The 26,895-nt window shown below is 39.7% G+C and overlaps 1 protein-coding gene across 1 annotated transcript; it reads right to left on the reverse strand.

The window, feature by feature from the left end:
• ACSL5 (acyl-CoA synthetase long chain family member 5) lies at nt 1–26,895 on the reverse strand. The gene is made up of 22 exons (XM_052677414.1): nt 26,805–26,895; nt 19,318–19,491; nt 10,811–10,996; nt 10,139–10,247; nt 9,408–9,472; nt 9,228–9,329; nt 8,795–8,894; nt 7,388–7,566; nt 6,282–6,314; nt 6,008–6,059; nt 5,382–5,455; nt 4,858–4,935; nt 4,450–4,584; nt 3,876–4,010; nt 3,702–3,797; nt 3,079–3,151; nt 2,446–2,534; nt 2,251–2,367; nt 1,666–1,809; nt 1,137–1,238; nt 654–725; nt 1–263 (listed from the first exon to the last, which is right to left on the reverse strand). Exons 3-22 carry the CDS (start codon nt 10,964–10,966, stop codon nt 123–125), a joined length of 2,052 nt encoding a protein of 683 aa, XP_052533374.1. The 5' UTR covers nt 10,967–10,996; nt 19,318–19,491; nt 26,805–26,895; the 3' UTR covers nt 1–122.

The following is a 26,895-nucleotide window of genomic DNA, read 5'->3' on the forward strand; positions in this document are numbered from 1 at the left end:
TGCCAGAAACAATATATTTAAGTTCTCCTTGCTCCCTTCCACACAAGCTTGTGTTCTCCAGAGGTCACATAGTGTTACAGATTTCTTTAGATACTCCATGAAGTATAATTTAAATGAGTCACTTATTCCTGCATACTTGAATAGAGGGCTTCAATCTGCTTCTGGAAGACTTTAACAAGCTCTGCTCTCTTTGCCTTCAGTGTTGGTGTCAAGAGTCCATTTTCTACAGAGAACAGCTCTGTGTGTATGTACAGGTCTTTAACCTATAAAAGAATACAGTTTCACAAGTGACGCTTACAGTATTACATGGAGCATAAGCAACAGCTCTTCCCAGCCTTCTCAAGCTTAGGACAACATTTCAGTCTTAAGAGCGCTAGTAACTAAATTGCTTCTCTGATGCAGGAGTTAAACTCCTGACTGAGAGTCAACCTGTGGGAAACTTGCATTTCATTCCATAGCAATTGCATCTGTTGCCCCAAGCATCCATCTGCCTCTTGGTCAACAGACAGGTAACTAGCCAATGTTTCCATGCCTATTGCATTCAGTTGTCCCAAGCAGCTGTCTTAGGTCCCATTCCAGCAAGAATACAGACTTCCCAGCCATTGTGTTAGCAATACAGGTACTTGTGACAAGCAGGATTTGAAAGTACTCACTTGTTCAAAGGACTTAAGGCCAGCTGCTTTCCCCAGTCTAACCAGATCTTCTAAAATAGCTTTCTTCACTGCCTGGAAGAGACAGGAACAGTGTGGGTAAAGCTACCATTTGGCAATTGGCTCAGGACACAATCATTGCCCAGTCAGAGAAGTGAGGTTGGCAAGAATATGTATTTGTAATATTTGTAATATGTGTATGTATTTCAGCATTCAACATTTCTCACATTAACACCATGACAAGGACAAGCATATCTTCTCACTGGAAAAAAAGAAGTTATAGTCCTTGAAACTTCCAGGAACATCTTTATTAGTTCCATCTTCTACTTTAAGGACATTTGCATGTTTCACACAGCATTAAGCCAGTTTAATTTATAAAAAGGTGGGCAAAAAATGAAGCCAAGGCAATGCATGATTGGACTTCAGAATTTAAAAAATAATTTTAAAAATCTATTTATAACCCACTGAAAAGGTGAGGCCACTCACTGGATTTTTGCAGGTATCTTCATAGGAACCCTTTACTCCCAGTTTTGCTGCAAATTCTGGAAGTGTCTCAGCATCAGGAACCACTATACCTATTAGACAAGACTGAAAACAAATAGAAGTAGGACAGACATGGAGTTATTGGGATTGTCTGTGTGAGTTAATATATACCAAGCTAGATCTACATCCCCATACACAGCAGTCAAAGTGCTCATGCAGTTTGTTCTGCACCAACCACTGCAGCAAATATTACTCACTGGTAAAATAGTAGAGCAAATGCACAGAGCTCACATGACATATTAATCCTATACAAGTATGTAATTAACCTTTACCCAACTTGCAACTTGATACCAAGATTTCTTTTTCTTTAGCTTAAAAAAGGGAAGTTTGTAGACAGGATATTTCTATTAGCATTGTGTTGTTGGGAACAAATCTTGTTCAAGCACTGGTATACTTTAATGTTTGTGCTCTGATCTTCCAGAACTCATTGTGGGTGGAATCTTACAGGATGCTCATTCTTAATATTACTTACCCTCAGGCTTTCCCCATGTACGAAGACTTGGGCTACAGCAACACTTCTGATATAGACATTTTCTATCTTCTCTGGAGCAATGTATTCTCCTTGTGCAAGTTTAAATATATTTTTCTTCCTATCAATGATCTTCAGCGTTCCATTCTAGAAGTTAAAGGCGGAGGCCATTAGTTTCAAGTCCCTGTCTTGCTTCTCTGTGCAGAAGAAGATAATGAGTTTGTTGTAAGAAGGGCTCATCCTAGCCTGGCACCTGTTTTGGCTCTCTACAGAATAAAAGGACACTGTTTGATTTCTTCAATTAGCTCAGAACATGATTAGACAGTTCCTTGCTCTTCTCTGGCAAAAAATGAGATACTTTGCTCTTTATTCTACATGTGACATATTCTTAACTACTGGCCTAGCAGGCATTACGCAAGATCTTGTAACCTGATTGGTCTTTGGAGCTTTGTCTGGAGTTAACATGGTGGATATTGAACAAGGTAATTTGTGAGGCTTTTATTCTGGAATTTATTTGTCCAACTTTGCAGAGTACAAGCAATAAGGAATTCACATCCAGGGGATGGTTTATTTTAAGCAATTACTCACTGGCATCCATTTCCCTACATCTCCCGTGTGAAGCCACCCATCTTTGTCAATTGCTTCTGCTGTCTTCTCGGGGTCTTTCAGATAACCCTTGAACACATTTGGTCCTTTTATGCAGACCTATAGTAAGCACAGGATGCTGTTGGTCACCAAATCTTATGTTTCAGTATTTTGACACACACAGGAGATGGTACCTACCTCGCCTTCATTGTTTGAAGAGAAGTAGTTCATTTCTTCCACGTCATCTAGTTTTATGATATTACAAGCCAGTGGGGGTCCAACATGGCCTAATATTAAAACAAACAAACAAGCAAAAAAAAAAAAAAAAAAAAAAAAAAAAAAACACACCGAAAAAACAACAAGGATAGTTAACAGTTTCTGGATTTGTATATTCTGTAGATGGGTCTATATGATATAAAACTTGAAAGACCAGATCTCTGAATGATTTGGGTGAAGTCAGGCATCCCCTACACATGAAGACTTAAGTGATAACAGATACTTAGTGGATCTATTCACTACTTTAGTAAGAATCAGTACTGTTTAATGGGGTCTGATACCAAAAGTTCAACAACGTTGCCTTTTTCAGACACTTAATGCAGGAAAAGTAGCAGCTAAGTCTCAATGCTCAGAGCCACTTACTGTCTAATCAGTCATACCAACCATGTGCCCTGCTTGCTTTCACAGACTTCCTATTAAGCATATGAGTGATTGTTGCTACCAAGAATCACTTTGAAGTTTTGCATCCAGAATTTCTTTGTTACTGAACTTAGAGTTTCAGTGCCACTTTCTATTGGCAGTTGTGCAAGAGTTTACATGTCTCAGCTACCATACCTGTAGTCCAGTCTCCAGGCATTGAGAAAGTACATCCAGCTGAACATTCAGTCTGGCCATAAGCTTCAAAGACCTGTGTGAGCAAAGATAAACATCCTTTGAACACCCAGCCCCCAATATGAATGAGCTCAGTTTAAACTATACCTTGCACAGGTCTCCATCTAAAGAAGAAAGCCAAGATAATGTCATTGTATTTCAGACGTCCTGGTCTTATTGGTGTGACTAGATGTTCTTCAAGTTCAGCTATCCAGATCTTGCTCTGAGCACCTCATGCTCTGCACTCTGTTCTGAAATGTGCCACAGCGGGAGCTTGTGCACTGTCAGGATAAGCCAGAAGCACAGAAGCAACTGCCTGACTTGCTGAAGACACTTCATGTTGCTATTTGTGCTGCCCTGTTCCTCTTCCTGAAGCCTAGAGGATGTTTTTGCAGTACTGTTGTTTGATATCAACTAGCCCTGCAGAATTTTCCTCTACTGCAGATAACATTAATCAAGAAGCCTTTAAATACTGAAGACCCTGACAGCAGTCCCTCCAGGCAGAAAATGAGAGGGACTACAGCTGTGTCACTCATTATGTCCAAGTGACCATCAAAGAGATTTTCAAGGAAAAAACCTCAGCTTACCTGACAGCCCAATGCTGATCTGAGAAATTTCAGGACAGAGGGAGATATAGGGGCTGCACCTGTTACCATTATACGCACTCTTCCACCCATAGTTTCCTACAAGTGAATAAGAAGCCATCAGATCAAACTCCCAATGTTATATTGCTCAGGTTACTTACACTTGGAAGAGCTTACCTGAACTTTTTTGAAGACTAGCTTATCCAAAAGGCTGTCATTTCGAATTATGCCCTGTTTCACTTCAATCATCTTCATTGTTGCAGCAAAATTTAACAGGAATTTTTTCACTGGTGTGTTTGCACCACTTTGTATCTGCAGGAAAAAAAAACTATCTCTGAGGTCTTTACTCACAGCTTTACCTCCAGTTATTGCTTCATTAGGAGGCACAGTGCATTACTTTGTTGCTGTAGGATTTGTCTTCATTACTGCCATGCTCTAGGAGGTGCACCAAGGGGCAGTGCTAATTTGTATTGGTGCTGTCACACTTCAGGAACAACAGGGACTAGTGATGCTTCTAGAGTAGCTTTTGTTGTTTGTTTGTTTCATTCTGAAAATAGACATAATCTTTCTCTCTGAACAGCAGCAGTCCTATCTCAGTCACAACTGTTCTTGTATTTCAGGGATCATTCAAGAGTTCTTTCTCCTAAGGAATAATTAACCTAATGGTGGTGTTATGATCTTGAATTTAAACATGTATACTTGCTTCGATGCATGAACATTAAGATAATTTAGCTAGAAGTTGCTCACATACCTTGTCATATACTCTATTGAGGAGTCTTGGTACAACCGGAAATACTGTTGGCTTCAAGGTTTTCATGTCATCCGTTAGCAATTTGATGTCTCCTTGGAAGAAGCCCACTTTTCCTCCACAGCTGTATATCACAGTCTGAAAATTGACCAGATGTTAGCCAAGGATAATTCACAGCTTCATCAGCCACAATAATTTTCTATGGAAAGCTGCTTGATTTCCAGTGACCAGTAGTAGTATAGGTCTTGAAGAAATACAGAAAGCTTGGGAAAGGTTGGGAATGGTCTCCAGGACAGTCTTTTAACCTCCATTACATGTCATAGCCATTTAGGTATAACTTCTAGTAAGTATTACTTTCAACAGATTTATACATTCCACAAAGTCTTAGTAGCATGTACATAGTCTACTTACCTGTACAACTCTCTCAAACATGTGAGCCAATGGAAGATAAGATATGCTGACATCTGAACTTGTACACTCAACCGTGTCCTACAGATGAAAGAAACAGAAGCACACCAACACTCTGTATGCCTACTTGAGAAGAAAATTAATAAAATTTGGACAAATTTGAATAATTTGAAATAGATGCTTTTAAAAGACTGAAGCAACTCAAACTCATCCATCATCTCTTCAAGATCTGCAGCTGCAACTGTGTGAAGTTTGGGACAGGATACTAAATCAGGTTTAATTTCATGTTTCAGCAAACTAAAAATATGGTAGTTTAGTTCTCCTGGCATATAGGTCTGGCTCAAGAACTCCTCAAAGATTCCTCAAAGATTAAAACAACTTGTTTGCAGTACCATTCTGCCTTGGAAACATGGGCACGTAGGAAAGCATGTGTATATTGGGAATTCATAGTTTGTATAAAATGCCCAGAATAAAGCCATTTTCATAATAGTCACATAACCTAGAGATGACTGTTAGCAATAGCTTACCTCTATGGTTCTAAGGAAGCCAGCAGCATTTGCAACAACATTTTCATGTGTCAGCATGGCACCTTTAGGGTTACCTTTGGAGAAATCAAAGTCAGCTGTGGGTCTGACTGCGCTTGCAGTCAGTTGCCTACAGTTTGCTTGGCTCAGTCATTTCAAGCTATCTTGGTATTAGGCTTAGTCACATCATACACTGTCTTAGGAAATCACAAATATGCCTCATTCTGAGTGCTTTCAATTGTAGATATTACATAAAAGGAATGGCTACTGTAACACCAGAGAAATTAGGAGTAGCACAGAGAATGCTGAAACAACGTGCTTCTATAACCCCTGTGGATCAGAATACAGACACAGTTAAACAACCAGGCCCTCTTTATTTAAGGCTAAGACCTCATATGTTGTCTTACCTTATGAAAAATACATCTGGTTAGTCTTCCCTCCCTCAGATCTAAGAAGTTCTGTCTTCGTGCACTTCACTTGTACTGACAATGTCCTAAGTAGAACTGCAGTAGTGGCTTCATATGATTCTAGCTTCTTGATGTTGTTAGAATTTCATTTTTTGCACTGGCTACTAAGTGTTTTTAGCACAGAGTGTTTTAATAGAGAAGCATCAATATGCAATCTCTTACCTGTTGTTCCGCTGGTAAAACACACAAGGCAAAGATCTTCAGGATTAGGAGGCTAGATGGAAAAAGCCACATCAGGGCAACAGTGTAAGGATTATTATGTTACTAGTCAGTATTTATATATGCTTACTAAAGGGGGATCAATCAGGAGTTCTGTCTGGAAACAGCAAGGCAAGATACAAAAAAATCCTGCCAACCTCCTTTCCTAGCAGACTGGCAAGAGGTTTTTTCAGGAACTAGTTTCTCAAGTTGAGAACTGTTCCACAGAGATACTTACAACTGGTTTTCTGATGTTGTTTCTTCCCAGCTCCTAGATTAGAGAAAACAAAACTTAAGATTGCAACATAAAAATGCGTACCAATAGTACTGGAATAGATAATTAGACTTCAAATGTGATAGTTTCAAGAATCCAAGTGAAAAATCATTTTCAGTGAGAGAAGTTGGCCTTTCTGCATTTAGTACCCATAGTTTGAAAAAGCTGACTCCTGAGATTGTGAAAAGTATGAATTTGACCATGTAGAAAGTGATCAGAGCTACTGAAGGAATTTGGAAGTACTGAATGGAGATTTTTCATTTTATTCAATGTAGTCCACATCTCTTACACTCCATATTTGTACCTCAAATCTGGAAATTAAACCTAGTATTGGTGTATCAAAGTAGTCAGTAATTTGCACATAAAATTTCAAGTAGACTCAACTGTCAGCTTAGAAGCCTGATAAATCCTGTTACAACTACAGCATAGAATCATAGAATCACCAAGGTTGGAAAATACATCCAAGATCATCCAGTTTAACTGTCCATCTCTTACCAGCATTTCTCCATTAAACCATGCCCCTTAGTACAACACCTAAATGTATGTTGAACACCTTCAGGGACAGTGCTCAACCACCTCCCTGAGCAGCCTGTTCCAGTATCTGATCTCTCTTCTGGGGAAAAATTTTTTCCTAGTATTCAACCTGAACCTCCCCTGGCACAACTTGAGGCCATTCCCTCTAGTCATGATATTAGTTACACAGAGAAGAGGCCAACCCCCCACCTTGCCTTTCAGGTTGCTATAGAAAGCAGTAGGGTCTCCCCTGAGCCTCCTCTTCTTCAGACTAAACAATTCCAGTTCCTTCAGCTTCTCCTCATAAAGATATGCTAAGGAAATTAGTGCATGCTGAGTGTTTACAACACTTGGGCACAACTTTGGTCAATGGTTTGAACTAATGGTTTTTGACTAATATATCAAGTTTCAAAATGACTGCTCATTGAGTTCTCAGATACAGGCGTGACAACTGGATAATGCTTACATTAAAGTGTTATTGTTGCCAGAAAAGTTCCAGATGTCTAGCTGGCAAGGTATTCCTCTGCAAGATCAAGCAGAAGTCTTCAGTCACGTACCTCAGCCTCCTGTAGTGCTAGAATTTCAACTCCCACTTTAGCTCCTCTCTCCTTCAGCTCTTTATCAAAGAGATCCATAAGAATTATAGTCTTCAGGCATGGGGTCTTTCCTTGCTCACAGTTCTCAAGCAAGATCTGTGCCTTGTCCGGCTTGTCGCAAATCACTATGCTTATGTCAGCTACCAAAAAGAAATTACATTTCACAGTTTGTTATGAGGACATGAGATACTAGTGAATGACAACACAGCAGAAAAATACACTATAACATTCATTTATGTACATGTAATTAATTTATATTCATAATATTGATAAATCCATTTCCATTTGGTTCATATGAATTCACTGGCTGGCTTGACATTGTTAGGAGGGTTTATTCTCACTAAAGCCAGCAGACTATATAGGTCAAATCTCGGGTCTAGTCAAAGTGAAGACCTTATGCTGATGAACTGAAGATAAACGTCTTCAGTCACAATCAAAACATGTACTTATACTTTTGGTGTTACCATAAAAAACTTAGATTTGTCCTCACTGATTATTTATTTTTAGCTATCTTCTTTAAATCTAAGGAATTTCAGATTAGGTTGAAAGAGGTAGCTCAAATGTAAGTTAATGCCTCAAATTCCTTGCATAAACAAGAGTTTTATGCAATTACAAAATTGTTAAGACAGCAGAGAAATTGGATTTGTCTGAACATGCTGGTTCCCCATTAACCTAGTGAGTCACAGCTGTGTAGTCTTAAAGCAAAACCTGTTGGCAAGATTTGCCAGCATAACTGTTGAAGTGATTTTGCTTGGCAAATCCTGTTCATAGGTGGCAGCCTAGCTAGTTGTGATAGCAGTGAATTTTTATTTCCTCCTTACCCTGATCTTCTCTCACACTAGGGAGAGAAAGTTTGAAGTTGTATTCAAGCTCCCTCATACCAAGTTTTTTCTCATAATGGCACACTAATTGCTACTTCTGTAGAACTAAACAGATAGCTTTAGGCTACTCTCTACCCTCCACACTTTACATCCTAGAATTTTTTAAATCAGACATGCATCTAGTCTTAATTTGCATGCAAGTCTGTCTGTATTGTCTGATTGTTTGGCAAACAGTGTGGGAGTTCAAGATTGGCAAACCTCAAACAACCAACAGTTTTTGAACCCTTTGATTGCACCATGGTCCACAGATTCTAGAAGATCTTCTGTGGACTTGCACCCAAGATACTAGGAGATAGAAGAGGCAGAGTGTTTCCTCTAGGTATTAAATCATATACCCTACAAAGTGGCTTTACAGAAACAAAGTGTCTATACAACTACAGGTCAAAGCTACTCTAATTTTTGCATCAAATTCTTTGTTCTTCAGTGTTCCTAAAACAAAGCTTCTTAAAGAAATTGTTATTATAAAATAGTTGAAGTCAATGTTTACCTTTGTTAACAATATATAGAATGGCATCTGGCCCCAGGGTGTCATAGAGTGGAACAGCAACCATTGAGTAAGTGTAGCAGGCATACTCAGAAATGATCCACTGAAGAAAGAAAAAAGAGCTGAGGTATACTAGCAGCTCACAAAACAAGGTTACCTGAAGATTTCACACAGCTTAAATAACCCATACACATTAGTAGTGGTGTTTCTATAAGCAGGGTGTCTATGAAGTTCTTACAGTATCAAAGGTTCAAGATCATCATTACATGCCCAGCACAGTATGTACCCCATCAGTAATAAGGGAACTGGGAGAGGAAAAGCCAGTTGTAATCATTCCTCATTTGGTCTCAAGCTATTTAACTAGCAAGTTGAGCAGACCCTCTTCTCCCCAGGATGTCAGAATTTTGGGGGAAATAATACTTTTTTTTTTGCTTACCTCTGGCCTATTCTGTGCAAAAATGCCAATAAACTGATCTGGTGATGGTTTACATCCTTTCTGCAGAAGCCCTGATCCCAGATGTTGAGCTCTATCCAAAACCTGTAAGAAAATTGCCCCCTGCTTTAGTGCTACAAGACAGCACTCCAAGTTAGACTATCTGTCATGTACAACACTCACCTGTTTGTATGTCAGCCACTGATAAGGTTGGTTGGGTTTTCTGTATCCTAAACAGTTGCCATTTCCTAATGGAAAAGTTCAAAAAAGCAGCTGTAAAGCTCAATATTGAAGCTGCATAGCAGTTCAAAACAACACTGGTAAATGGAAATTGTTTTCAGATGTCCATTTAACTGCATGGAGCATTAAGGTGTGCAGGGTCCACTGTTAAGTACTCTGCACAAACTAAAGTTATAAGGCTGTTTGCTTCATCCTGACAAGCAATACTTCCAGTGTCTGGCAATATTTTCCCATTTCATCCAGCTGAGCTTGAAATAGCTTGCAGGCTATCATGTATTTCCATGTCTGCAACCCCTGAAACCATACAGACAGGAACACACTGCTATTGTAAGCAGGCAGTAATTTAACACTAAAAATAAATGCTTCATAAGACAAAGCAGAGGGATTTTTTTGCTCCTCCCTTCCTACCCCACCCCAAACTTAGTGTTGCTATCTTCACTGAATTCTATCACCGTAAGCTGCTGATGTTTGCCCCTGTGCAGTCTGCCAACTAATCCTACTTCCATAATGGTGGAGGAGAAACGTGGTCGCTTATCACTTCACCTCACAGAAGTTTAGGAAAACTTTTTGCTAGCCTTAATTATTACTATTGGCAAGGGGCAAGACAAAAAGTTCTGGAACCATTTCATTTACTTGTGAAATGTTAAGTATCAACTAGCAGCTGCAAAGCTTACCAGAAGCATGCAGTCCTCTCTGGAAAGCTTCATACAAGGTTTTAGTATCTTCGAAGTAATAAGAAAGCAGGTTATTATCTGTCAAGAGTGCAGCTCTTCTCGCTCCTCCCTAGGAACAGAGCATAGTTATGAATTAGTGCAGAGCAGATGCAATGCTATTTGTTCCAGCCAATCGCAGCAGTCCCCTTTAAAGCATTTGAATATTATTGCATTGTTCAGGAAGTTTCATTTTCCTTCCTGGTTTTGATCTACTCAGATACTACTCGTATGCAGAGGAATTTTCTAGATTACCCAGATTAATATTCAGCTGCAGATTATTAAACACACCTTGACTAACATTAAGCGTTACTACTTGCACAGTTACATGAAGTCTGGCATCTTGTTCTATCATTAGCCATGAAACAAATGAAAAGCATTTATAGTACAGGAAAAAGAGTCAGTAACAGCCAAGGACTTTTTGTAAAGAGCACACCTAACCCTGTTGGCAAGAGTTTCTGTCTCTTCCTCTTGGTGTCACAAGACTTCCTTTCTATGCACAATACTGCTGAGTTGCACAGCAGAGAAGGTGGTGTATAGCAGAGAGTTTCCACTGATATCCAGAGTCAAAATAGATTGGTATTTAGAGCAAGTTTGTCAGAAATAGTCCATCCCCACAAGAAGAATAAGCATTACCTCAATTCCCACTGACTGCTTGTTCAAGTCAACAGGAGGTAAAACAGGCTTTGGCCTGCTTACCACCCAGAGGAAGATGAGAGCTCCAAATGCAATAAGAGTAAACAGTGCTGGTGTTGGGAGCGGTGAAAACAAGACCTGAAGTATCCAGATCATTGTGCTGGATCAGTGCAGCCAGAGTTGAACCTGAAACAAACAAGGTTTAGTAGGTACGAGTTCGAAGCACTCACTACCTGTAAGCCAGGGTTAGTTAAGTACTTTGTTAAGCAATACTACTGATCGTTTCAGCTGTTTGCACCTAAGGACTCCTGGTACAATAATAAAGTATGCTTATGCAATGCTTTAAGCCTCTTAGGAGATCTCAAGTCACCTGTCTCTGTAAATCTTAATCCATTCTGCATCCACCTCCACAAAAAGCTGAAGTCCAATGATGTTAGGCAGGCAAGAAACAAATGTCAACTTTTTCCTATTCAAGACTAAAAATCTGCCTCATTTATATATGTACATCAGTATACATATATCTCTCAGATCAAGTATTAATTAAAAAAAAAAAAAGCCTATTGTTCAGATGTGAACAGTGGAAGAAAAACACAAGATTACAGTTGTCTAACAGCAGGAGGTATTGCTAAAGTACACACGGGTGTAAAGACTGTGTAGCAGTCTGCAGGAGAAGCAGTGTCTTCATGATCAGCTGCTCCTACTGGAAATACAGTCTATGCTGGGGAAGTGTTTCTCATGCTGGCAGTGTGCTCTGCATGAGATACTGTACAGCTCCAAACTCTGGACTTCTGCTCTCAAAACAAGGGACCTGGAAGTCAGAGAAGGCAACTGAAATCTTGCTGGGAGATACAGAAGCAATTTTGCTGCTTGCATCTTGTGGCATCTCTTCCTTCATGGGCAGGTAGGTAAGCAGAAAACTGAGAATGTAGGATTTTCTCACAAGAGATACAAAGAGGCTACCTCAGGTTCTCCCTTAGAATCAAGTACTTTAATTTCTAAAGTGCTCTGATACGTTTCAGATTGAATAGCCAATGCAAATCTAGCACAGGTGACTACATTTGATCTAAGTGAACTGACTTATCTCTCCTAGTATCTAAATAGGTGTGCAGGACATGACACATCACACTTTACAAGGTGAATAACTGCACTCCTTCCAAGTCCTTCATGATTAATTGAGGAAATCCAGTCAGTAGATAATATGCCAGCTAGCAACTAACTACATTCCTATACAGGAATACTACCAAGCATTTTGGAATTTGAGCTCCAGGTTTCCTTCCATTAGAAGAACCCAAGAAAGTTGAAGGTATTTTTCAAACAGTCAATAAATTCAGCCATGTCCAAAAGTCAGAATTTGGATCACCACATCCAGACTGAGCAGGGCTAGATTACCTGCATCACATTTATAGTTTTGTAGCTCTCAATTTCCAGTGACTCTGTTAATTGACAGTCCTGATGTGTTCTCTGGTGACAAACACATGCTTTGGCGGCTCATCATCTGGATAAGAAAGGTTACCTTGGAGGCTTGTTGTTGAATCCACACTACCAAAAGTACATCACCTGAAATGTACCAACTCCCTAGACCTACTTATTTTGAGTTACAACGTGCACATCAAACCCTTGATCTTCTCAGATCATCATCTCAGATACTGAAAGGTCTGCCCCCCTTAAAATGGTGCTACAGCAAGAATGGCTAAAGCTCCTGCCTCATGACTCTGCACTATCATACCACACCTAGCAAGTATAGCCCTATTTTTTTCAGCACAGACTATTGCACATCTGTGCCCCCTTCCTTTGACTTGTGTCAGCTAAGTCTAGGGAAAAATAATCTTTGAAAATAAAGCCTGCTGAGGAAGTTTGAATTCATGTCAAAGACACCTAGAAGTCTGTTACTCTTATTTGGAAGATTAAGGAGTTGGTAAGATGAATTTGTTAGGCAACTACTCTTCATTTTTTGGAATTGTAACCCAATACTGCAGCAGTTAGTAAACAGCTTTCTGGAGGTGATCAAACAGTATGTAGTTCGTATGTATGTAGTCAACCACTTTTTTGTTACAGTATGAGATCTGAGGCAGCTTGGTGGAGGCATCTCCGCTGCTCAACGTAAAAAGGAATTCAGTATACAAACTTTATTCCTTTAACTCAGAGCCTATTCCCAGATATCAGTGGCAGAACAAATCACATTTGAATCACTTGTATGCTGGAAGCTTAGTTCATAAGAAGATGGCAAAACTAAACCTTGGTACATCTATGCTCCATCCTCTTAGAGGCATACCAGAATACTCATGTCCAATTCCTGTGGATTTTCATTCACAGCTGTATGGGAACTGTTGAGTCACAGCCTGAACCACTGATTGAGCACCTGGGGAAAGGACCCAGTCGGCCCTGGGGGTACAGGTGAAGGCAATTCATCTGTGCAACCAGAAGGGTTGCCTGGCTCTGCCTCTTTCAGAACTCATTTAAGGGCTGACTGTCACAGAGGAAGGATCTCTTTCTGGAGATCCCTCCCTGGTGAAACTTTCTCCCATGAATCTAGAATCTTCTGATACAGCTGAGTAATCTTCTTCCCTTCCTTTATAGCACCTTTCTATTGTGCCAGCCCTTTTGTCATCACACCTTTGTTGTAACACCTTTCCTACTGTATTTATCTGTTCAATTGCTACAATAGTAATCAACTTTTGACATCTTTTTCCATCTTTAGATAGGCCAAAATGAGATTTAACTTGGGGTATTTCAGATGTCTCCTTCCTGGGCATGAAATTCTTTTGACCAGCATTGAGGATAGAGCTATGTGTAGGCTACTGAAAAGACTACATACCTGCATAGCTGAACAATATTGAATGAATTGTGCTCTCATGTTCTTGTTTTAATAGTACTCTAATGACTATTTCCTAGATAACAGAAAAGATTAGCTACCTCATTAACTCACATGCAAGGCAGTTTATGCCAAGATATCCAAAAAGACTGAACAACTGAGCCTGGAAAGATAAAGATACTTGGAGTAGCGATCTCAAAGAAGCCCAGTGAGAAAATCTGATCAAGAGAAGCCTGAAGATAACTAAATGCAGAAAATATTTTGTCCTCAGAAAAACCTGCTAGTAGTCTTATCCCAGCATAATCTACTCAGCATTCCTACATCCTGAAATCATCCTTGATAGGCCAAAACAAAGCAATGTTTAATTTAAAGATCCTATACCAATCTAATCTCGTAAGTCTGGGAAATACATTCATTTGCTTCTATTTTTCTGGCAACCATAATAACTAGCCTGCTTACAATACTGAAACTAGATATGCAAGAATCAAAACTTATTGTGCTTTAAACATGTACTGTTTTGTCAAAAAGCACGTATACCTGGATCTTCACATTATACACACACATGCAGCTTCTCTTGCCTGAAAGACTATTTTACATGACCTTACGTTATGAAGTGACAACATTTTGCTTTTACTTTCCAACTGTTTCCACAGGTGGGCTTTAGCCATTCCTGTCAAAGCACAGAGTGTTATTCAGGCTGTGGGAAGAGACCATCAGCAAATTTGTCTGAACTTCCATAACCAGGCCAATTGTCTACTATGCCTAGAATTTATACTATAAATACCTGTGAGATCCAAAGCACTGCTGGTTAGCTACTTCTGGCATTGTCCAGAAGGCACTTAATCCTGCTGTCCTCATTGCAGAAGAGCCAGCCAGCAGAGTGGACAGAAATTTTTCTTCATGAGTCTTCTAAGCATGGAAATAGAAGAGCTCTTCCTTAAGTCCAAGCTTTGGAGCAACTACACCAGAATTCAACCCAAACTCTGGGTCCTCTATATATGGATGATATCTGGTCATGCAACAGTGCATGCAACAGTGTCACAGCATTTCTGACTATGAGCCTGAGCTCTAACTTTTTTAACCATGTGGAAAGGTTGGAGTGCTTTAAACCCCTGAGTTTTGAGGGACTTAACTCCCTGTGACTAGAAAATGCATAGGATGTCTCAAATCACCTCCGTGCAACAGGAGGTGAGACAATTAAAGTGTACTTCAACTGTCTGGCCTGATCAATGATCAAGGATAAGGTGCAGTGGGATCAAGAGTGCGAAGGCTTAGGCTTTCCCCATCCCTCTTTTTTATCAGAAGAGATTATAGTAAGTCCAGTCTTGAGTTCAGGACTGTGTGTTCTCATCTCTACTGTACCCCACTTTCCAAATGCCCCATACTCTCCAGGGCAATTCCTTCATTAGCTAGAAGGAATGAAGGAGCATTTTTCTCTATTCTCTCCAAGGCAGCAGGCATTGGTAAGTAACTCATTCTATGATTTCAAGCACAAAAATTTGAAGAAAGAAAATTTATCTCACAGTAGTTCTTTACAGGCAACAGATCTCTGGTCCTTGTGCTATTTTAGGGGCAAAGGTCATGCTCTGCCTATGAGATCTTCTAAGAGTATATTTTTTGTCTTAAGTTTGCTTAAGAAACACACACACACACATAACACACACACTTTTGAGGTAACTGTGAAATCAGCATTAGTAAGGTAACATGCTGACACTTTCCAAGCAGAAATAGAATGGAACCAACTGCTCTGAGGTCTTTATTTAGTTAACCACCATTATTTCACTCCTGACATTTGCTTTCCCACAGTGCAGCTCTTGCCTGGTCTGCAGATGTGAGCTAGTGAGTTGGAAGCATTATGTCCCATCTTTCTTCAGCTCAGCGAGAAGTGTGTGTTCTGAAGGACTTAGCATCCAGAAAGAGGCTTAAGAGCAAGACCTGAGCAACAATTGCTGAGTGCAGCCATGTACAGACCACATCACTTATTAATCTAATGCCCTAGTAGATGTGAGACTTTAAGGACAAATCATATTGCTGACTCAGTTGTGTAAAGAGAAATAAAATCCCAGAGTTAACAGCCACAGCTTTTCACAGAACCCTGTTTAGAGGCAGACATGTCTAAAGCAGAATCCACGGAGTCTCACCTTAGGAAGGCTTTGCTTTTGGAGCGTAGCAGTTTAAGTGCCCTCTGTTTGCCTGAGAAGCACTCTGCTATCAGCCGGGAAAGCACGAGGTCTCAGTCATTTACATCCAGGAAGTACAGCACTCAGACTGCGTTATGGCCTATTTCTGAACCCGCCTCATGAAACCTATTCAACTCAGGCTTTCTGTATGCTAAAATAGAAAGTTCATTATGATAAGAAAATGTACAGTGTCTGATATTTCTGTCCCTTCATCAGGAACATCATGACACCATGATGCTGCTTTGTCAGAAAACTTCAAAAGTCAAGCTTTCATGTACATTTTATTTCAGGCTTTCTCCTTGAAAACTCCCTATCCAAAAGGTGTATCAGGCACACACAAAGACAGAACATATTCAGCTCCCTGAAGTTCTGAAGAATCATAAACATAGTTAACATAATCAGTTTTGTTACCGGTTGTTCCTACTAGATAATATAGCACAATATCCTCACCAAATACACTTGTACCAGCACTACTGGTACATTAATGGGAAATTATCTCCAACTGTGTTCAAAGATCTAGAACAAAAGCCCAACTTAGAATTGCCCAAAGAAAACCAGAATGTAGCAGTTTACAGAGTACAGCCAACAGTAAGAATTTTTAAATATTGATGTTTTTTATGACAACTTATTACAGCAGTTGTATCACCCAGAGCAAAGAGCAAATATATATCTGAACTTAACTAAGCTTAAGATTAGCATCGCGCCGATGGTGGTTCTACTGGAGCTCTCCTACCAGGTTCCTGATAAACACGTTACCTTGAACCCCTTGAGCTGAGCTCTGCATTTGCACAAGGGTAATGCTGAGACTTCCGTGAGCAACCACCAGCAGGGCCATGAGCAATGAAACAAAAGTAGACCTTTAATGCTTCTGCATTTCAGAGCAAGCACAGAGGGAAAAAAAAAACAGCAATCAAAAGCACGTACCATTTCGTTGATGGGGCAGGAAGCCAACCTCTTTTCCTTAAGTAAAAGGAAGCTTTATAAGCATAATAGCAAAACAAAAACGATTAGATAGCATTCACGTTAAAGCTACAGCTTGTTCCCTCTCCCTGGTTTAAATAAATCAACGAGCAGAAAAGCATGCTGGGAACAAAAGGGGGAAGTGAAGTGGTTAGAAAAGAATTTGCTGCGAAGGGCTGGTGGTAGTTTTGGTTTTGGTTTGGTGAGGCAGGAAGGGTAAAGTTTCTGAAGAAGCTGATGAAAAATATGATGTTTGTAATTTACCATTTCTCTCCCATAATAACCACAATCTAGTTTCTTTTCTTCTCCCTCTACATAAAGCTGCACTTTCAATATTAGGGATTTTCTCTCTATAGCTGTATTGTGAGTTAAAGTGGGCAGGGATTTGCAGCTGTACTAGTAACAAAGTGCTTTGAGTACAGTATTTTTCACCCACTGGTGTAATACTTATTGGTAGTCTGGATCCTGGTTTCTTCTCTTTTTCTCTCTAGAAGCTGCCTTGTCTTTCTAAAGTGCTTTCTGCTGTACTATAGTCACCTACGCGCAGTTCTTTGCACAAATTCACGTTGAATCATGCTTCAAACTCTACTTCCTGCTCCAACAGAGATTTGCTTTCTGCATACGCGAGGCTGCTGTTGCTTTTTTTCTCTCCTGTGCTCTGCCAACATTGCTGAAATGTTGCAGCAGGCTTTGAGGGCTGGGAAGGTACTAAATTCACCTACATGCTCTCTTTAATGTCTGGACCTCAGATCTTGGAAATGGTTTTGCACATCTCAGATTGCACATCTGAAAGCTTTCCTATACCATATGATTTCAGAATAATGTACACCTTGCTAGAATAAACTACAGCTAAAATGGAGTAATACAGTGTAATAGTGTGCAACATGCCCTGGACCTTGGCTTGCTAAAGCATTCAGCTCTACTAATTGCTGTTGTTTTCAATGCTGCTTAAACTATACATTAATTGGGTAAAGCTAACTTACACTGTAATTGTGGCATTATTTAGCAGTGCAGATAGACCTTTAGGGAAGCTGAAGATTAAATTCCTGATTTTGCCATGAGCTTTGAATGAGCATGAAAAAGAAACAGCTTCCTCTGCATGGAATTCCCATACATTTGGCTTTGTCTCCTCAGCTGCTCCTGTGGCATTTAAGTGAAGTTGTGACCTTCAGCTCTTATAGTGCCAGTCAGGGTGCTCCTACACCTGGAGGAAGGCAGTGTTCTTACATTGAAGGCAAGGAAAGCCAGGCTTCCAGCCCAGGTACCTGCATTAACTTCTTTGAGGGCTTCTCTGAGGCGTTCCCCCTTCAGAAATCTGGCCTCAAGCAATTACCTGCATATATACCTTTCATATCCACTAACAAGTTAAGATGTGCAGTAAGTAGAGTATGTATAGACAAACTTTAATTTTTTGTTTTCTGTTGTTACTGTCATAAAAAGTGGGATAAAAAGAGCTTTTATAACTAACCATAAAGTTGTGGCACAATATGAGCATCAACTGTCCAAATATTCTGTCTACCTACAGCAAATAGCAAAGGATGTAAATAAATGAAGACGAAGCATTAGCTCAGTTCATAGCTTTGGTGTAGCTTCAAGACTTGGTCTTGATAGTGTGAGTCTGTGCAAAATGTGGGCTCACTTTATTGGTAGGGTTCTTGAATTTCAGTTTTCTTAATGCTATAAAATTAGTTCTTTATTACTCTGCTACATTTTTTTTTTCCTGTCTGTTGTAAACAAATAAAATGCACAGGGAAATAAATAATCTCACTGGGTTCCTCAGGGGATGCACTGAGCAGGATGATGGACTACGGCTTGGAAGAGCAGCACACGTTTTGCCAGGTCTCACTTGCAGCTTGATTTCTGGTTAACCTCTCTGCTATCCCCTCCTCTGTTACAGCTGTAGATCTATGCACAAGCAAGAGATTGGAGAGGCCTCTATCTGTGTAACTGTGAAAGCTGTGCTTTAAAATGTTTAATAATTAAAAAAAAGGCATTATAAGTATTATTCTGTGATTTTAGTTAGGGACTAAGGTCCTGTTGTACTAAATATGGCCAAAAAGCTTGTGCATCTACCAATCTAGTGTATAGTAATATTTTAATGAACTACAAAATCTGCTTCTGGTGCTGTGGAACCAAATGATGGCTCATTTTCTGTCACTCTGTTTTCACCTACAGTCTGAATGGGAGCCTGGCACTGGTACTCTGCACACTGTATCTTTAAATAGTCAAAACTGATAAGAAAACAGCCTCAGCATGGATGGACGTCAGATTTCCAGTTCCAGTCTATAGCAACAGGGAGTGTTCAGGTGGCTGCTTTTGCTTGGGCTTTTATTATGGCTGTGATTTCTTTGTATGCCTCTGTGAGCTCAGACTTGCTCCTTCCATAACAGCCAACTCCTTGGCTGTTGGCTTTAAAAGTACACAACGTGACAAGAGCAGTGCGCTTGGATCCGAGCACTGCAGCAAATTAAGGCTGTTTTACTACTTGCTGTGTTTCTCTGCAGAAGCAGGAAGGTCAGTACTCTGGAAGGTGTAGGCAAAAGAGATTTGCTTACCTTTGTCCACTCAAAGGAGGGGCCAGCACAGCTGATTTGCTTCACTGCTTTACAACTCCAAGGGGGGTGTTGAAGGGTTGGTGCTTCTCCAGCTCCCGTGGCAGGACTGAGCCCCGAACCATCGGTGTGTGGCTTTAATAAACAGGCAACACTGCACCCAGGTAACCCTTGAACCTGCGTTGCAACAGGTTCAAAGGTAAAAATTATTCCTGATCAAATATAAAGAGCAATTTTGGCTGGTTAGAGATGTTAAACATACAGCTCTTGTGCAACAGCTTTCGAAGAGGGCAGCACACTGTGAAAGTGAACCCTAGTCTTGCAAGAGCTGCACACTTGGATTTTCAATAGGGCTCTTATTAATTGTGAGTACACATGAAGCACAGAGTAAGTGTTATTTTGCAGAGACAAGGTGCCTCCTGGATTGCATGTAGAGTTTGCAAATATATCCTTACATTTTTCCCTGTTGCTTTATGGAGGTGCTCCTTCTCTAGCATGTCTGACTGCTGAGGAATGGGTTTCCCTTGCAGCTCAAGTGGTCCACAGAGAACCATGTTCCTTTATGGCAGGAGCTCTGAGCACAGTTAGAATATACACAATAGTTATCTTACCATTATATATCTTTGCATCTAAAGATGTACAAATAATATTTACTTGCTGAACGAACAAGGGCAGTTTGATGCCCATGATGCTAGGCTAAACCTAGTTCAACAGGGATTTATATTCATTTAACCATTTGTATTTATTTTTTGTCTTCCTCCTTCTATAGAGGGTGTTGTGCTTAATGCTGATGGAAAACAGGCTATGAGGTACTGGCACTGAGCAGCTAGGTGAAACTTCTTGGCTTCACTTCCTGAGGCTGCAACCTTTGGAAGAGGTTTGCAGCTTGGGATTTGAAAACCAAAGCTAAAAATTCCGAAGTTCTTTAATATTGTCAGGACTGGTCAAGATCACAAAGCTTTTGTTGATTTAGGTCTGGTTTGACTAGACCTGAAATTTAACTTATGCATAATGTTTGAATTATAACATATTACTATTTACTTGAGATCCCAAGTATCTTTGACTGGGGTGGGAAACCTGCTCATACCAGTGTATGTTAACACAAGTAGAAGCACCTGTGCCAGGAGTGCCAGAATCGGGCTCCCATCAGTTATCCAGTTATCCACCAGTTATCCACCTACACCTTTGAGCTGCAATATCCTCTAAGTTTTTAGAAAATGACAGTTTTGGGAAGGATAAAAGAATGAGTGGGACTGCTCCAAGCTTGCTGTAAAGAGATAATAATGGTGTTAAGGTCTCTTGGTTCTGGTCTGTGGTGCCTCCAGAATGAGAGAAACAAAACAACTGATTTAATTTTGCATGAGGTATGCAGTAGATCTTAAGATAAAAGAAAAAAAAAAAAAAAAAAGAGAGAGAAGAAGAAAAAGAAAAGATTAGTTGGGTAGATCCTTATATTCAATGTAAGTGGGTATTGCCTCGTTGTCTTGGAAGAGCTAAAATTACTTGACACTGTGTTTCTGGCTCTAGATGTATATTAACTTGCATACAGATGCACGATGGAAGCATAGCAAGGAGACAACAAAACCAGATATGTAAGATACCTGTATGTGCTAGGCTGTAACTTCTTTCTTCCTAGTGCATAAGATATGTATCTTTTTACCTCTTTTTAACAACAGATTAATAAGTTGTGGTGTTTTGTCACCTTTCACCCATAACGTTTCTTCCTGAAGAATGAAAACGAATAGTTTACTGCTAAAACAAGAGCTGAGAGTAGTAGGCATTTCTGAGCAATGAGTTTGTCATCTCTGAGACGGGTAGGTTGGGCTCTTGAGTAAGTCTTAGTCTTGCTGAGTTGTTAATGGTGGTAGGCCTTTTCCTGTTTCTTTTGAAAGCAGGCATGAGAAAACATTTACCCATGCCCTAAAAAACACCTGGGTTTATGTTCTGTATTGCAAACTTGTTTGTATGCATTATCTGTGTTCCCTGTTGTTTCTAAATGAGTGATGTCTTAGTTTGTGATCTCAGTGACTAGAACGCACGACCAGTGACATAAAAGAGGCTGTAACAGTTGTGGAAATATCACCTATGCCCCAGTTTTGAAAAGGAGGAGCTCAAGGTAGAACTAGTCAGAATTAACAAAAGCTGTTTTTCCAGGAGGTAGGAAAAAATCACCAATATTTTCATGAACGAAGATTAAAGTAATTTCTCCCTCAAGACTATTCTGAAGAAAACAGATGATAAATGACAGGAAGAATTCTTTATAGACCAGCAGGGATCACATAAATAGTATCAAGTTAAGAATTTCTTAGAAAGTAGTTTTCTAATTTAAAATGGAAATCTTTGGGCAGGGTGTGATTCAAAATATTTATTCAAAATTAGTAATTTTTGACAGATGTCTGCAGTTAGTTTTTTTTTTTTTTTTAAGTATGTGACAATCCAAATTTTCTTTGGCTGTCTTTTATAGGTGATAGAAAGCTTAATACTTTGCTTCCTTGGTTTAAATTAATTTTCTCTGCTTATCTGAAGTATGACTAGTCGCATTACCATTTCTTTCAAATATCGCTCAAGCAATTTAATCATTTACCCTTTGTGCAAACTTGGCACTTGAGTGATGAAGAGCATATGCCAAGAGGAAATAAAATTTGCAAGGAGTGTGCCTGCCAGCTTGCTTACAGCTCTGCTACCAACAGTGGGATTTGCAAGAATACTGTAGATACCATAGAGTATCCCTGAATGCTGATCAAAAGTGATTCTTGCTGAGGTGTGCAACCAATCTAAGCTATAAAGACTGGAGCTAAAGGTCATTACTACACAAAGCTGGAATTTAGTCACTCTTCCAGGTAAAATATAAGAAATCTTTTTTTATTGGTCTTGTGAAATTTACTCAGACGCGATAGTCTATCAAGTGATAAACATGAAACAAACTCCAACCCTTCAGTATAAACAATGTTCCTGACATTTGTTAAGTTTGGTGACAGTATTTTAAAAGTCATTCTTACTGTGTTAATAGTTCTGTGTAAAAGGAATGGATACATAATGAGTTAATGACTGCTTATGTCTGAATGTTTCCTATTACCCTGGTGCCCGAGATCAGCCACGGTCTTGTTTTATTTTCTAGTACTGATGCTGTGTGATATTGAAGGATCTCACTGAAATTGTGATTTTCATGCCGCTGTGACAATCTTGCACTCTCTTTTCTTCCTGTAGAGCTCCAGTGGCATATCCCAAAAACTGTTAATGGTTTTAGAGCCAGACCAGTGGCACTTATGATAACTGTAGATGTTAAATAAATATGCACAAATATGAATTAAACTGAGTCACTATGGAGGAACTGGAACTATTGGATCTGTGCCTTGACTTGCAGACTCTGAGAATTCCACACAGCTCTATTTGGTATTAAAATCTGTACCATGAGATTAACTCCTCTTCTTAGCTTAGACCTGAAAAATATTTGGTATATATTGCTTTTATTCCATTTAATGGGAATCATAGATGGAAAAAGGAGGGAAATCTAACTCTGCATAATCTCCAGCGCAGTAATACCATGCTTATCTCAAAAGCATTAAATGCTGCATATTGCATGTTAACTCCAGAGATCATCCTGCATACATTCTGCCTGGCTGAATGGTTGGAACAGCAAGGCTGTGATGAAAGTCTGTGGACAGATAGAGTTATCAGATCTTTTCTTCCTTTAAAGGTTAACGATATAATGGGGACTGCTCAAACATAAAGTGGGCAAACACAGTGGATACTGATGAGCTCACATCCAGCTGGTAGCAATAGCTGAAGGTTTCCTGGTATTAACACCTGATGAAAATGAAAATTGCCTTGTACAGTTGAGGTTTTGATGATATTTTGAAACTCAACACAGGTTTGTTATGGCCACCCAGACCTTGGCTTCTGCATGAACTTCTTTAGACCTTTAACTCAAATCTTGAGAAATAATCCAAGAAATGAAGTTTCAGATTCATTTGTTCAGCTCTTCTCATAGTTTGGCTCTGTTACTTTGCCTAATAATTTATCTCTAAAAATTGCTGCATTTAACCTCCTCTACTGCTAGGATAAAGCATGGGCAAGAGAAGCAGGCATGACAGTTTAAGAACAGAGACTTTGCCAAGTGACTATGAAGTAAAATAAAGAAGGAAATTGTTCTTAGTGACTTTAGACTTCGAACGTTATTAGTCCATAGATTCAAAGGTAGTAATATCTGATGTATAATATTTAGACGAGGAAAGTTTAAAGACCACTTGGAATGCCTCTACGTGTCACAGTGACGTAACTTATTGAATCAAATGAGGTATAGGTAGGTATGAAGATTCCATAGAATCACAGAATATCCTGAGTTTGGATCACTGAGGAACATAGAATCATCAAATAGCATAGATTGGAGGAGACCTTTAAAGATCATGCAGATCCAACCCCCCTACCATGAGAAGGGCTGCCACCCACCAGATCAGACTGCCCAGGATCACATCCAATCTGGCCTCACATCTCCAGAAGTGTGGCATCCACAGCTTCTCTAGGCAGCCTGCGCCAGCTCCTTACAACCCTCTGAGTAAAAAAATTGCTTCCCAACACTTAACCTAAATTTCCCTTCTTTTATTTTAAAGACATTCCCCTTGTCTTGTTACTATCAGACTGTGTAAGAAGTTGGTCCTCCTCCTGCTTGTAAGCTCCCTTCGAGTACTGGAAGGCTGCAATGAGGTCTCCCAGGAGCCTTCTCTTCTCCAGACTGAACAAGCCCACTCACTTGGACTTTCTTTATAGGAGAGGTGCTCCAGCCCTTTGTTCATCTTTGTGGCCCTCCTCTGGACCCACTCCAACAGCTCTGGATTGAGTCCAACTCTGGCTCTGCAAAGGAACACCCAAAATTCAAAACCTTTGTCTGAGAGCACTGTCCAAACACTCCTTGAACTCCAGCAGCTCGGTACATTGACCACTGCCATCTGGTATTGGCATGACCTTTAATTCCCAAGATAATTATGTATTTCTTTAGAAATCTGTTGAAATGGATCATTGGAGCTAAATTTTAGAGGGATTTTTCATATCCTTATTGCACAAGATCGCAAAAGGAGACATTGCTTTAAACTGTGTAGCTAAACTTTAATTAAGCCTTCCTTTTTTGAAAGTACTTTTCTTGTACTTGTATTTTGGTACCTAAAACGAGATTCAGAAATTTAGGGATAATAATTGAGGTCGTTTCAATAGCACACGGTGTTTTTCACGATTTTACAGGTGAAGAACAGATGTATTCAACTTTGTGTCCGTTGAAGCTATTGATCTTGAAGACGTAGTTTGTTTGAATAAAAATAGGTGTGCATTGGTGTTTAAAGAAGTTCGTCAATAAAAAAATGTAGTGATATTCAAACTTAGGCAATCAGTACTTCCTATGAAGGAGTTGTAACCCCTGGGTCATGTTTAGTTAGGGTTTGGAATGAGGTGAGTAAATGACCTTGTCTACCTGATTAATCCATGTACAACGGATGAGTGTGTGACATGCCCTAATGTGGATCTGTGGCATTTGTACTGCAATCACAACAGTTGACTTTTCAAGAAAACTTTTCTTAGAAAATTTCAGGCCCAGTTGGGCCTGATGCCCATGTTTTTTTCTGCTGCCTATTCCAGGGAAGCTCAGTCATATTTTATTTGTGTTACATATTCTGTTTTAGAGCATATGGGCTATTTCACATGAATCAAAATAAAATAAGACTCTCACAACCAGTAAATTATGTTGGATTTGCTCCTGATGTCCAGTGAAAGGCAGGCAGTGCTAAGAACCATATTAAAAAGAAGAAAACAACTTACAGAAAGAGGAGGAAAGTACAGGATAAGCAGAATGCGGGAGAATGGAAAATAAATGTATGCTGGCTGTAAAAAAGCAACCTATTCTGCCTTGGTAGTTTCGTGACCTTTGTCACTGATGGTATTGGACTACTTGTGAGCTCTTGATTGTGTAAAAGTTTGAAGGTCAGAAAAATGATATGGGCAGGAAAAAAAAGTCAGGTGTTTGGAGCAGAAATTGGTAGCTCCTTTTTGAAGGACACAGATGATACCCTGAGCAACACATAGGGCCCTGAGTGCCACCTACTGCTTCTGGACCATTTGCTGGTACGTGGAGGTGTTTACCTAGGTTGCCTGGGTATTTGGAACTTCCTTATCTGCTCTGATTAAGCCAAAATCCTTGGTTAATTAGGATTATTTTTTTAAAATCTGGTGACAGCCAAAGAAGCTGAACCAGCAGAATAAAAAGAGGAATGGGAGGTATGTGTCTCAGGTTCAAATGTACTGCAACTTGGAAACAACATGGTCTTAGTGTGCACTTCAGTACCAACTTTACACTGCCTTTTGGTTATACTGATTCTGTCTGTGATGCAAAGAAGCCTCTTAGTGCCTTCATCTGTCATGTTCAGCAGGCAAATATTTCAGCTCTTTTAGGCCAGATTGTCCAGAAGCAGCTGAGTGGACTGTGACATCCTGTGGTTTGCTTTTTTTCCAGTCCAGTGATTCTGGGCTTCTTCTACTTGAGCGTGATGCTTGGACCAATGGCTTCTCAATCTCAGTGGGAAGTGCTGCAGTGGGGGGAAGGTTTTGTCTAATAGCTGGCCTGGCTGCATCCATCACCCTTGGCAAGAAGCAGCTTCACTGCTGCTTTCGTGTATATGCTGAAATATTGTGTTCCTTTTACAAGCTTTTCTGGAGAGATGCATCTGGAAGCTGTTCTCAGGAGCTAGGAGGAATTCATGTGGATATCTGTCTCCTCTGATACATTTCTTTTGCCTCTGAGCTCACAGATTACTGTGGTGGACATCTCTGAGCATGATATTAAAATATTTTCTTAGTAAAAATACTAACATCCTTCTACTGTTGAGTCTTTCTGCTTACTTTCTTCTAAGTTTGAGATCACATATCTAAACTGAAAGATAACAAGTCTTTTCCCACTAAGTCTCAAACAAAGTTTGAGATTGATGCATTCTGAAGTACAAAGTTTCTGGTTGCTGAAATTATGTCTAGCATTCATAGGCAGACATTAAAATTTAAGTTATGCTTTTATACCCAAAATATCACAACCCAAATTAGATACGTATTTTTAAACCTTTAGCCTTTTAAAAACCTTTGAAATCGTCTGGCTTCCTAGTAAAGTTTGCATGTACATTAAAAAAAGTAATAATAAAATAAACAAGGCTTAGTCAAGTTAGATGATGATTAAGTTAAACAGCATTTGTGAGCTAACTTCCTGGTCTGTTTCCAAGTCAAGGAGAAAAGCCTTGAGTGAGAACAGTGAGAATAGTAGGAAGACAAAACTGTATTTTAAGGGGGGAAAAAAAGAGGGAAAAAAGAGGAGCGACCTTTCCCTCTCAAAAGCTTTTCACTTCTACTGGAGAAGGTGAGAACTCCAGTTGAAATGCTCTGGTCTGTGATTTTTCCATCTCCGAATGTGAAGTACTGCCCTATTATTCAGCTTTTCATGCAATGAGGGGTTACAGACTTACCTTGGGGTAAGTCTGTTCTCATCACAGTGCAGGTTCCCTCAGTGTAGGTTGAACTTTTAACCTGGGCTGCAGTTTGTGTGCTTCATCTTGT

Source organism: Tympanuchus pallidicinctus, unplaced genomic scaffold, assembly GCF_026119805.1.
Source record: "Tympanuchus pallidicinctus isolate F22 unplaced genomic scaffold, pur_lepc_1.0 scaffold16, whole genome shotgun sequence".
Classification (NCBI taxonomy): Eukaryota; Metazoa; Chordata; class Aves; order Galliformes; family Phasianidae; genus Tympanuchus; species Tympanuchus pallidicinctus.

Excerpts from the sequence above, each read along its gene's own strand:
- ACSL5 (XM_052677414.1), bottom strand. The coding sequence starts at position 10,966 with ATGATCTGGATACTTCAGGTCTTGTTTTCACCGCTCCCAACACCAGCA. Across the intron at positions 3,152-3,701 it reads GATCAGCATTGGGCTGTCAG|GTCTTTGAAGCTTATGGCCA; the intron begins GTAAGCTGAGGT and ends TTGCTCACACAG. Across the intron at positions 1,810-2,250 it reads ATGTAGGGAAATGGATGCCA|AATGGAACGCTGAAGATCAT; the intron begins GTGAGTAATTGC and ends TTTAACTTCTAG.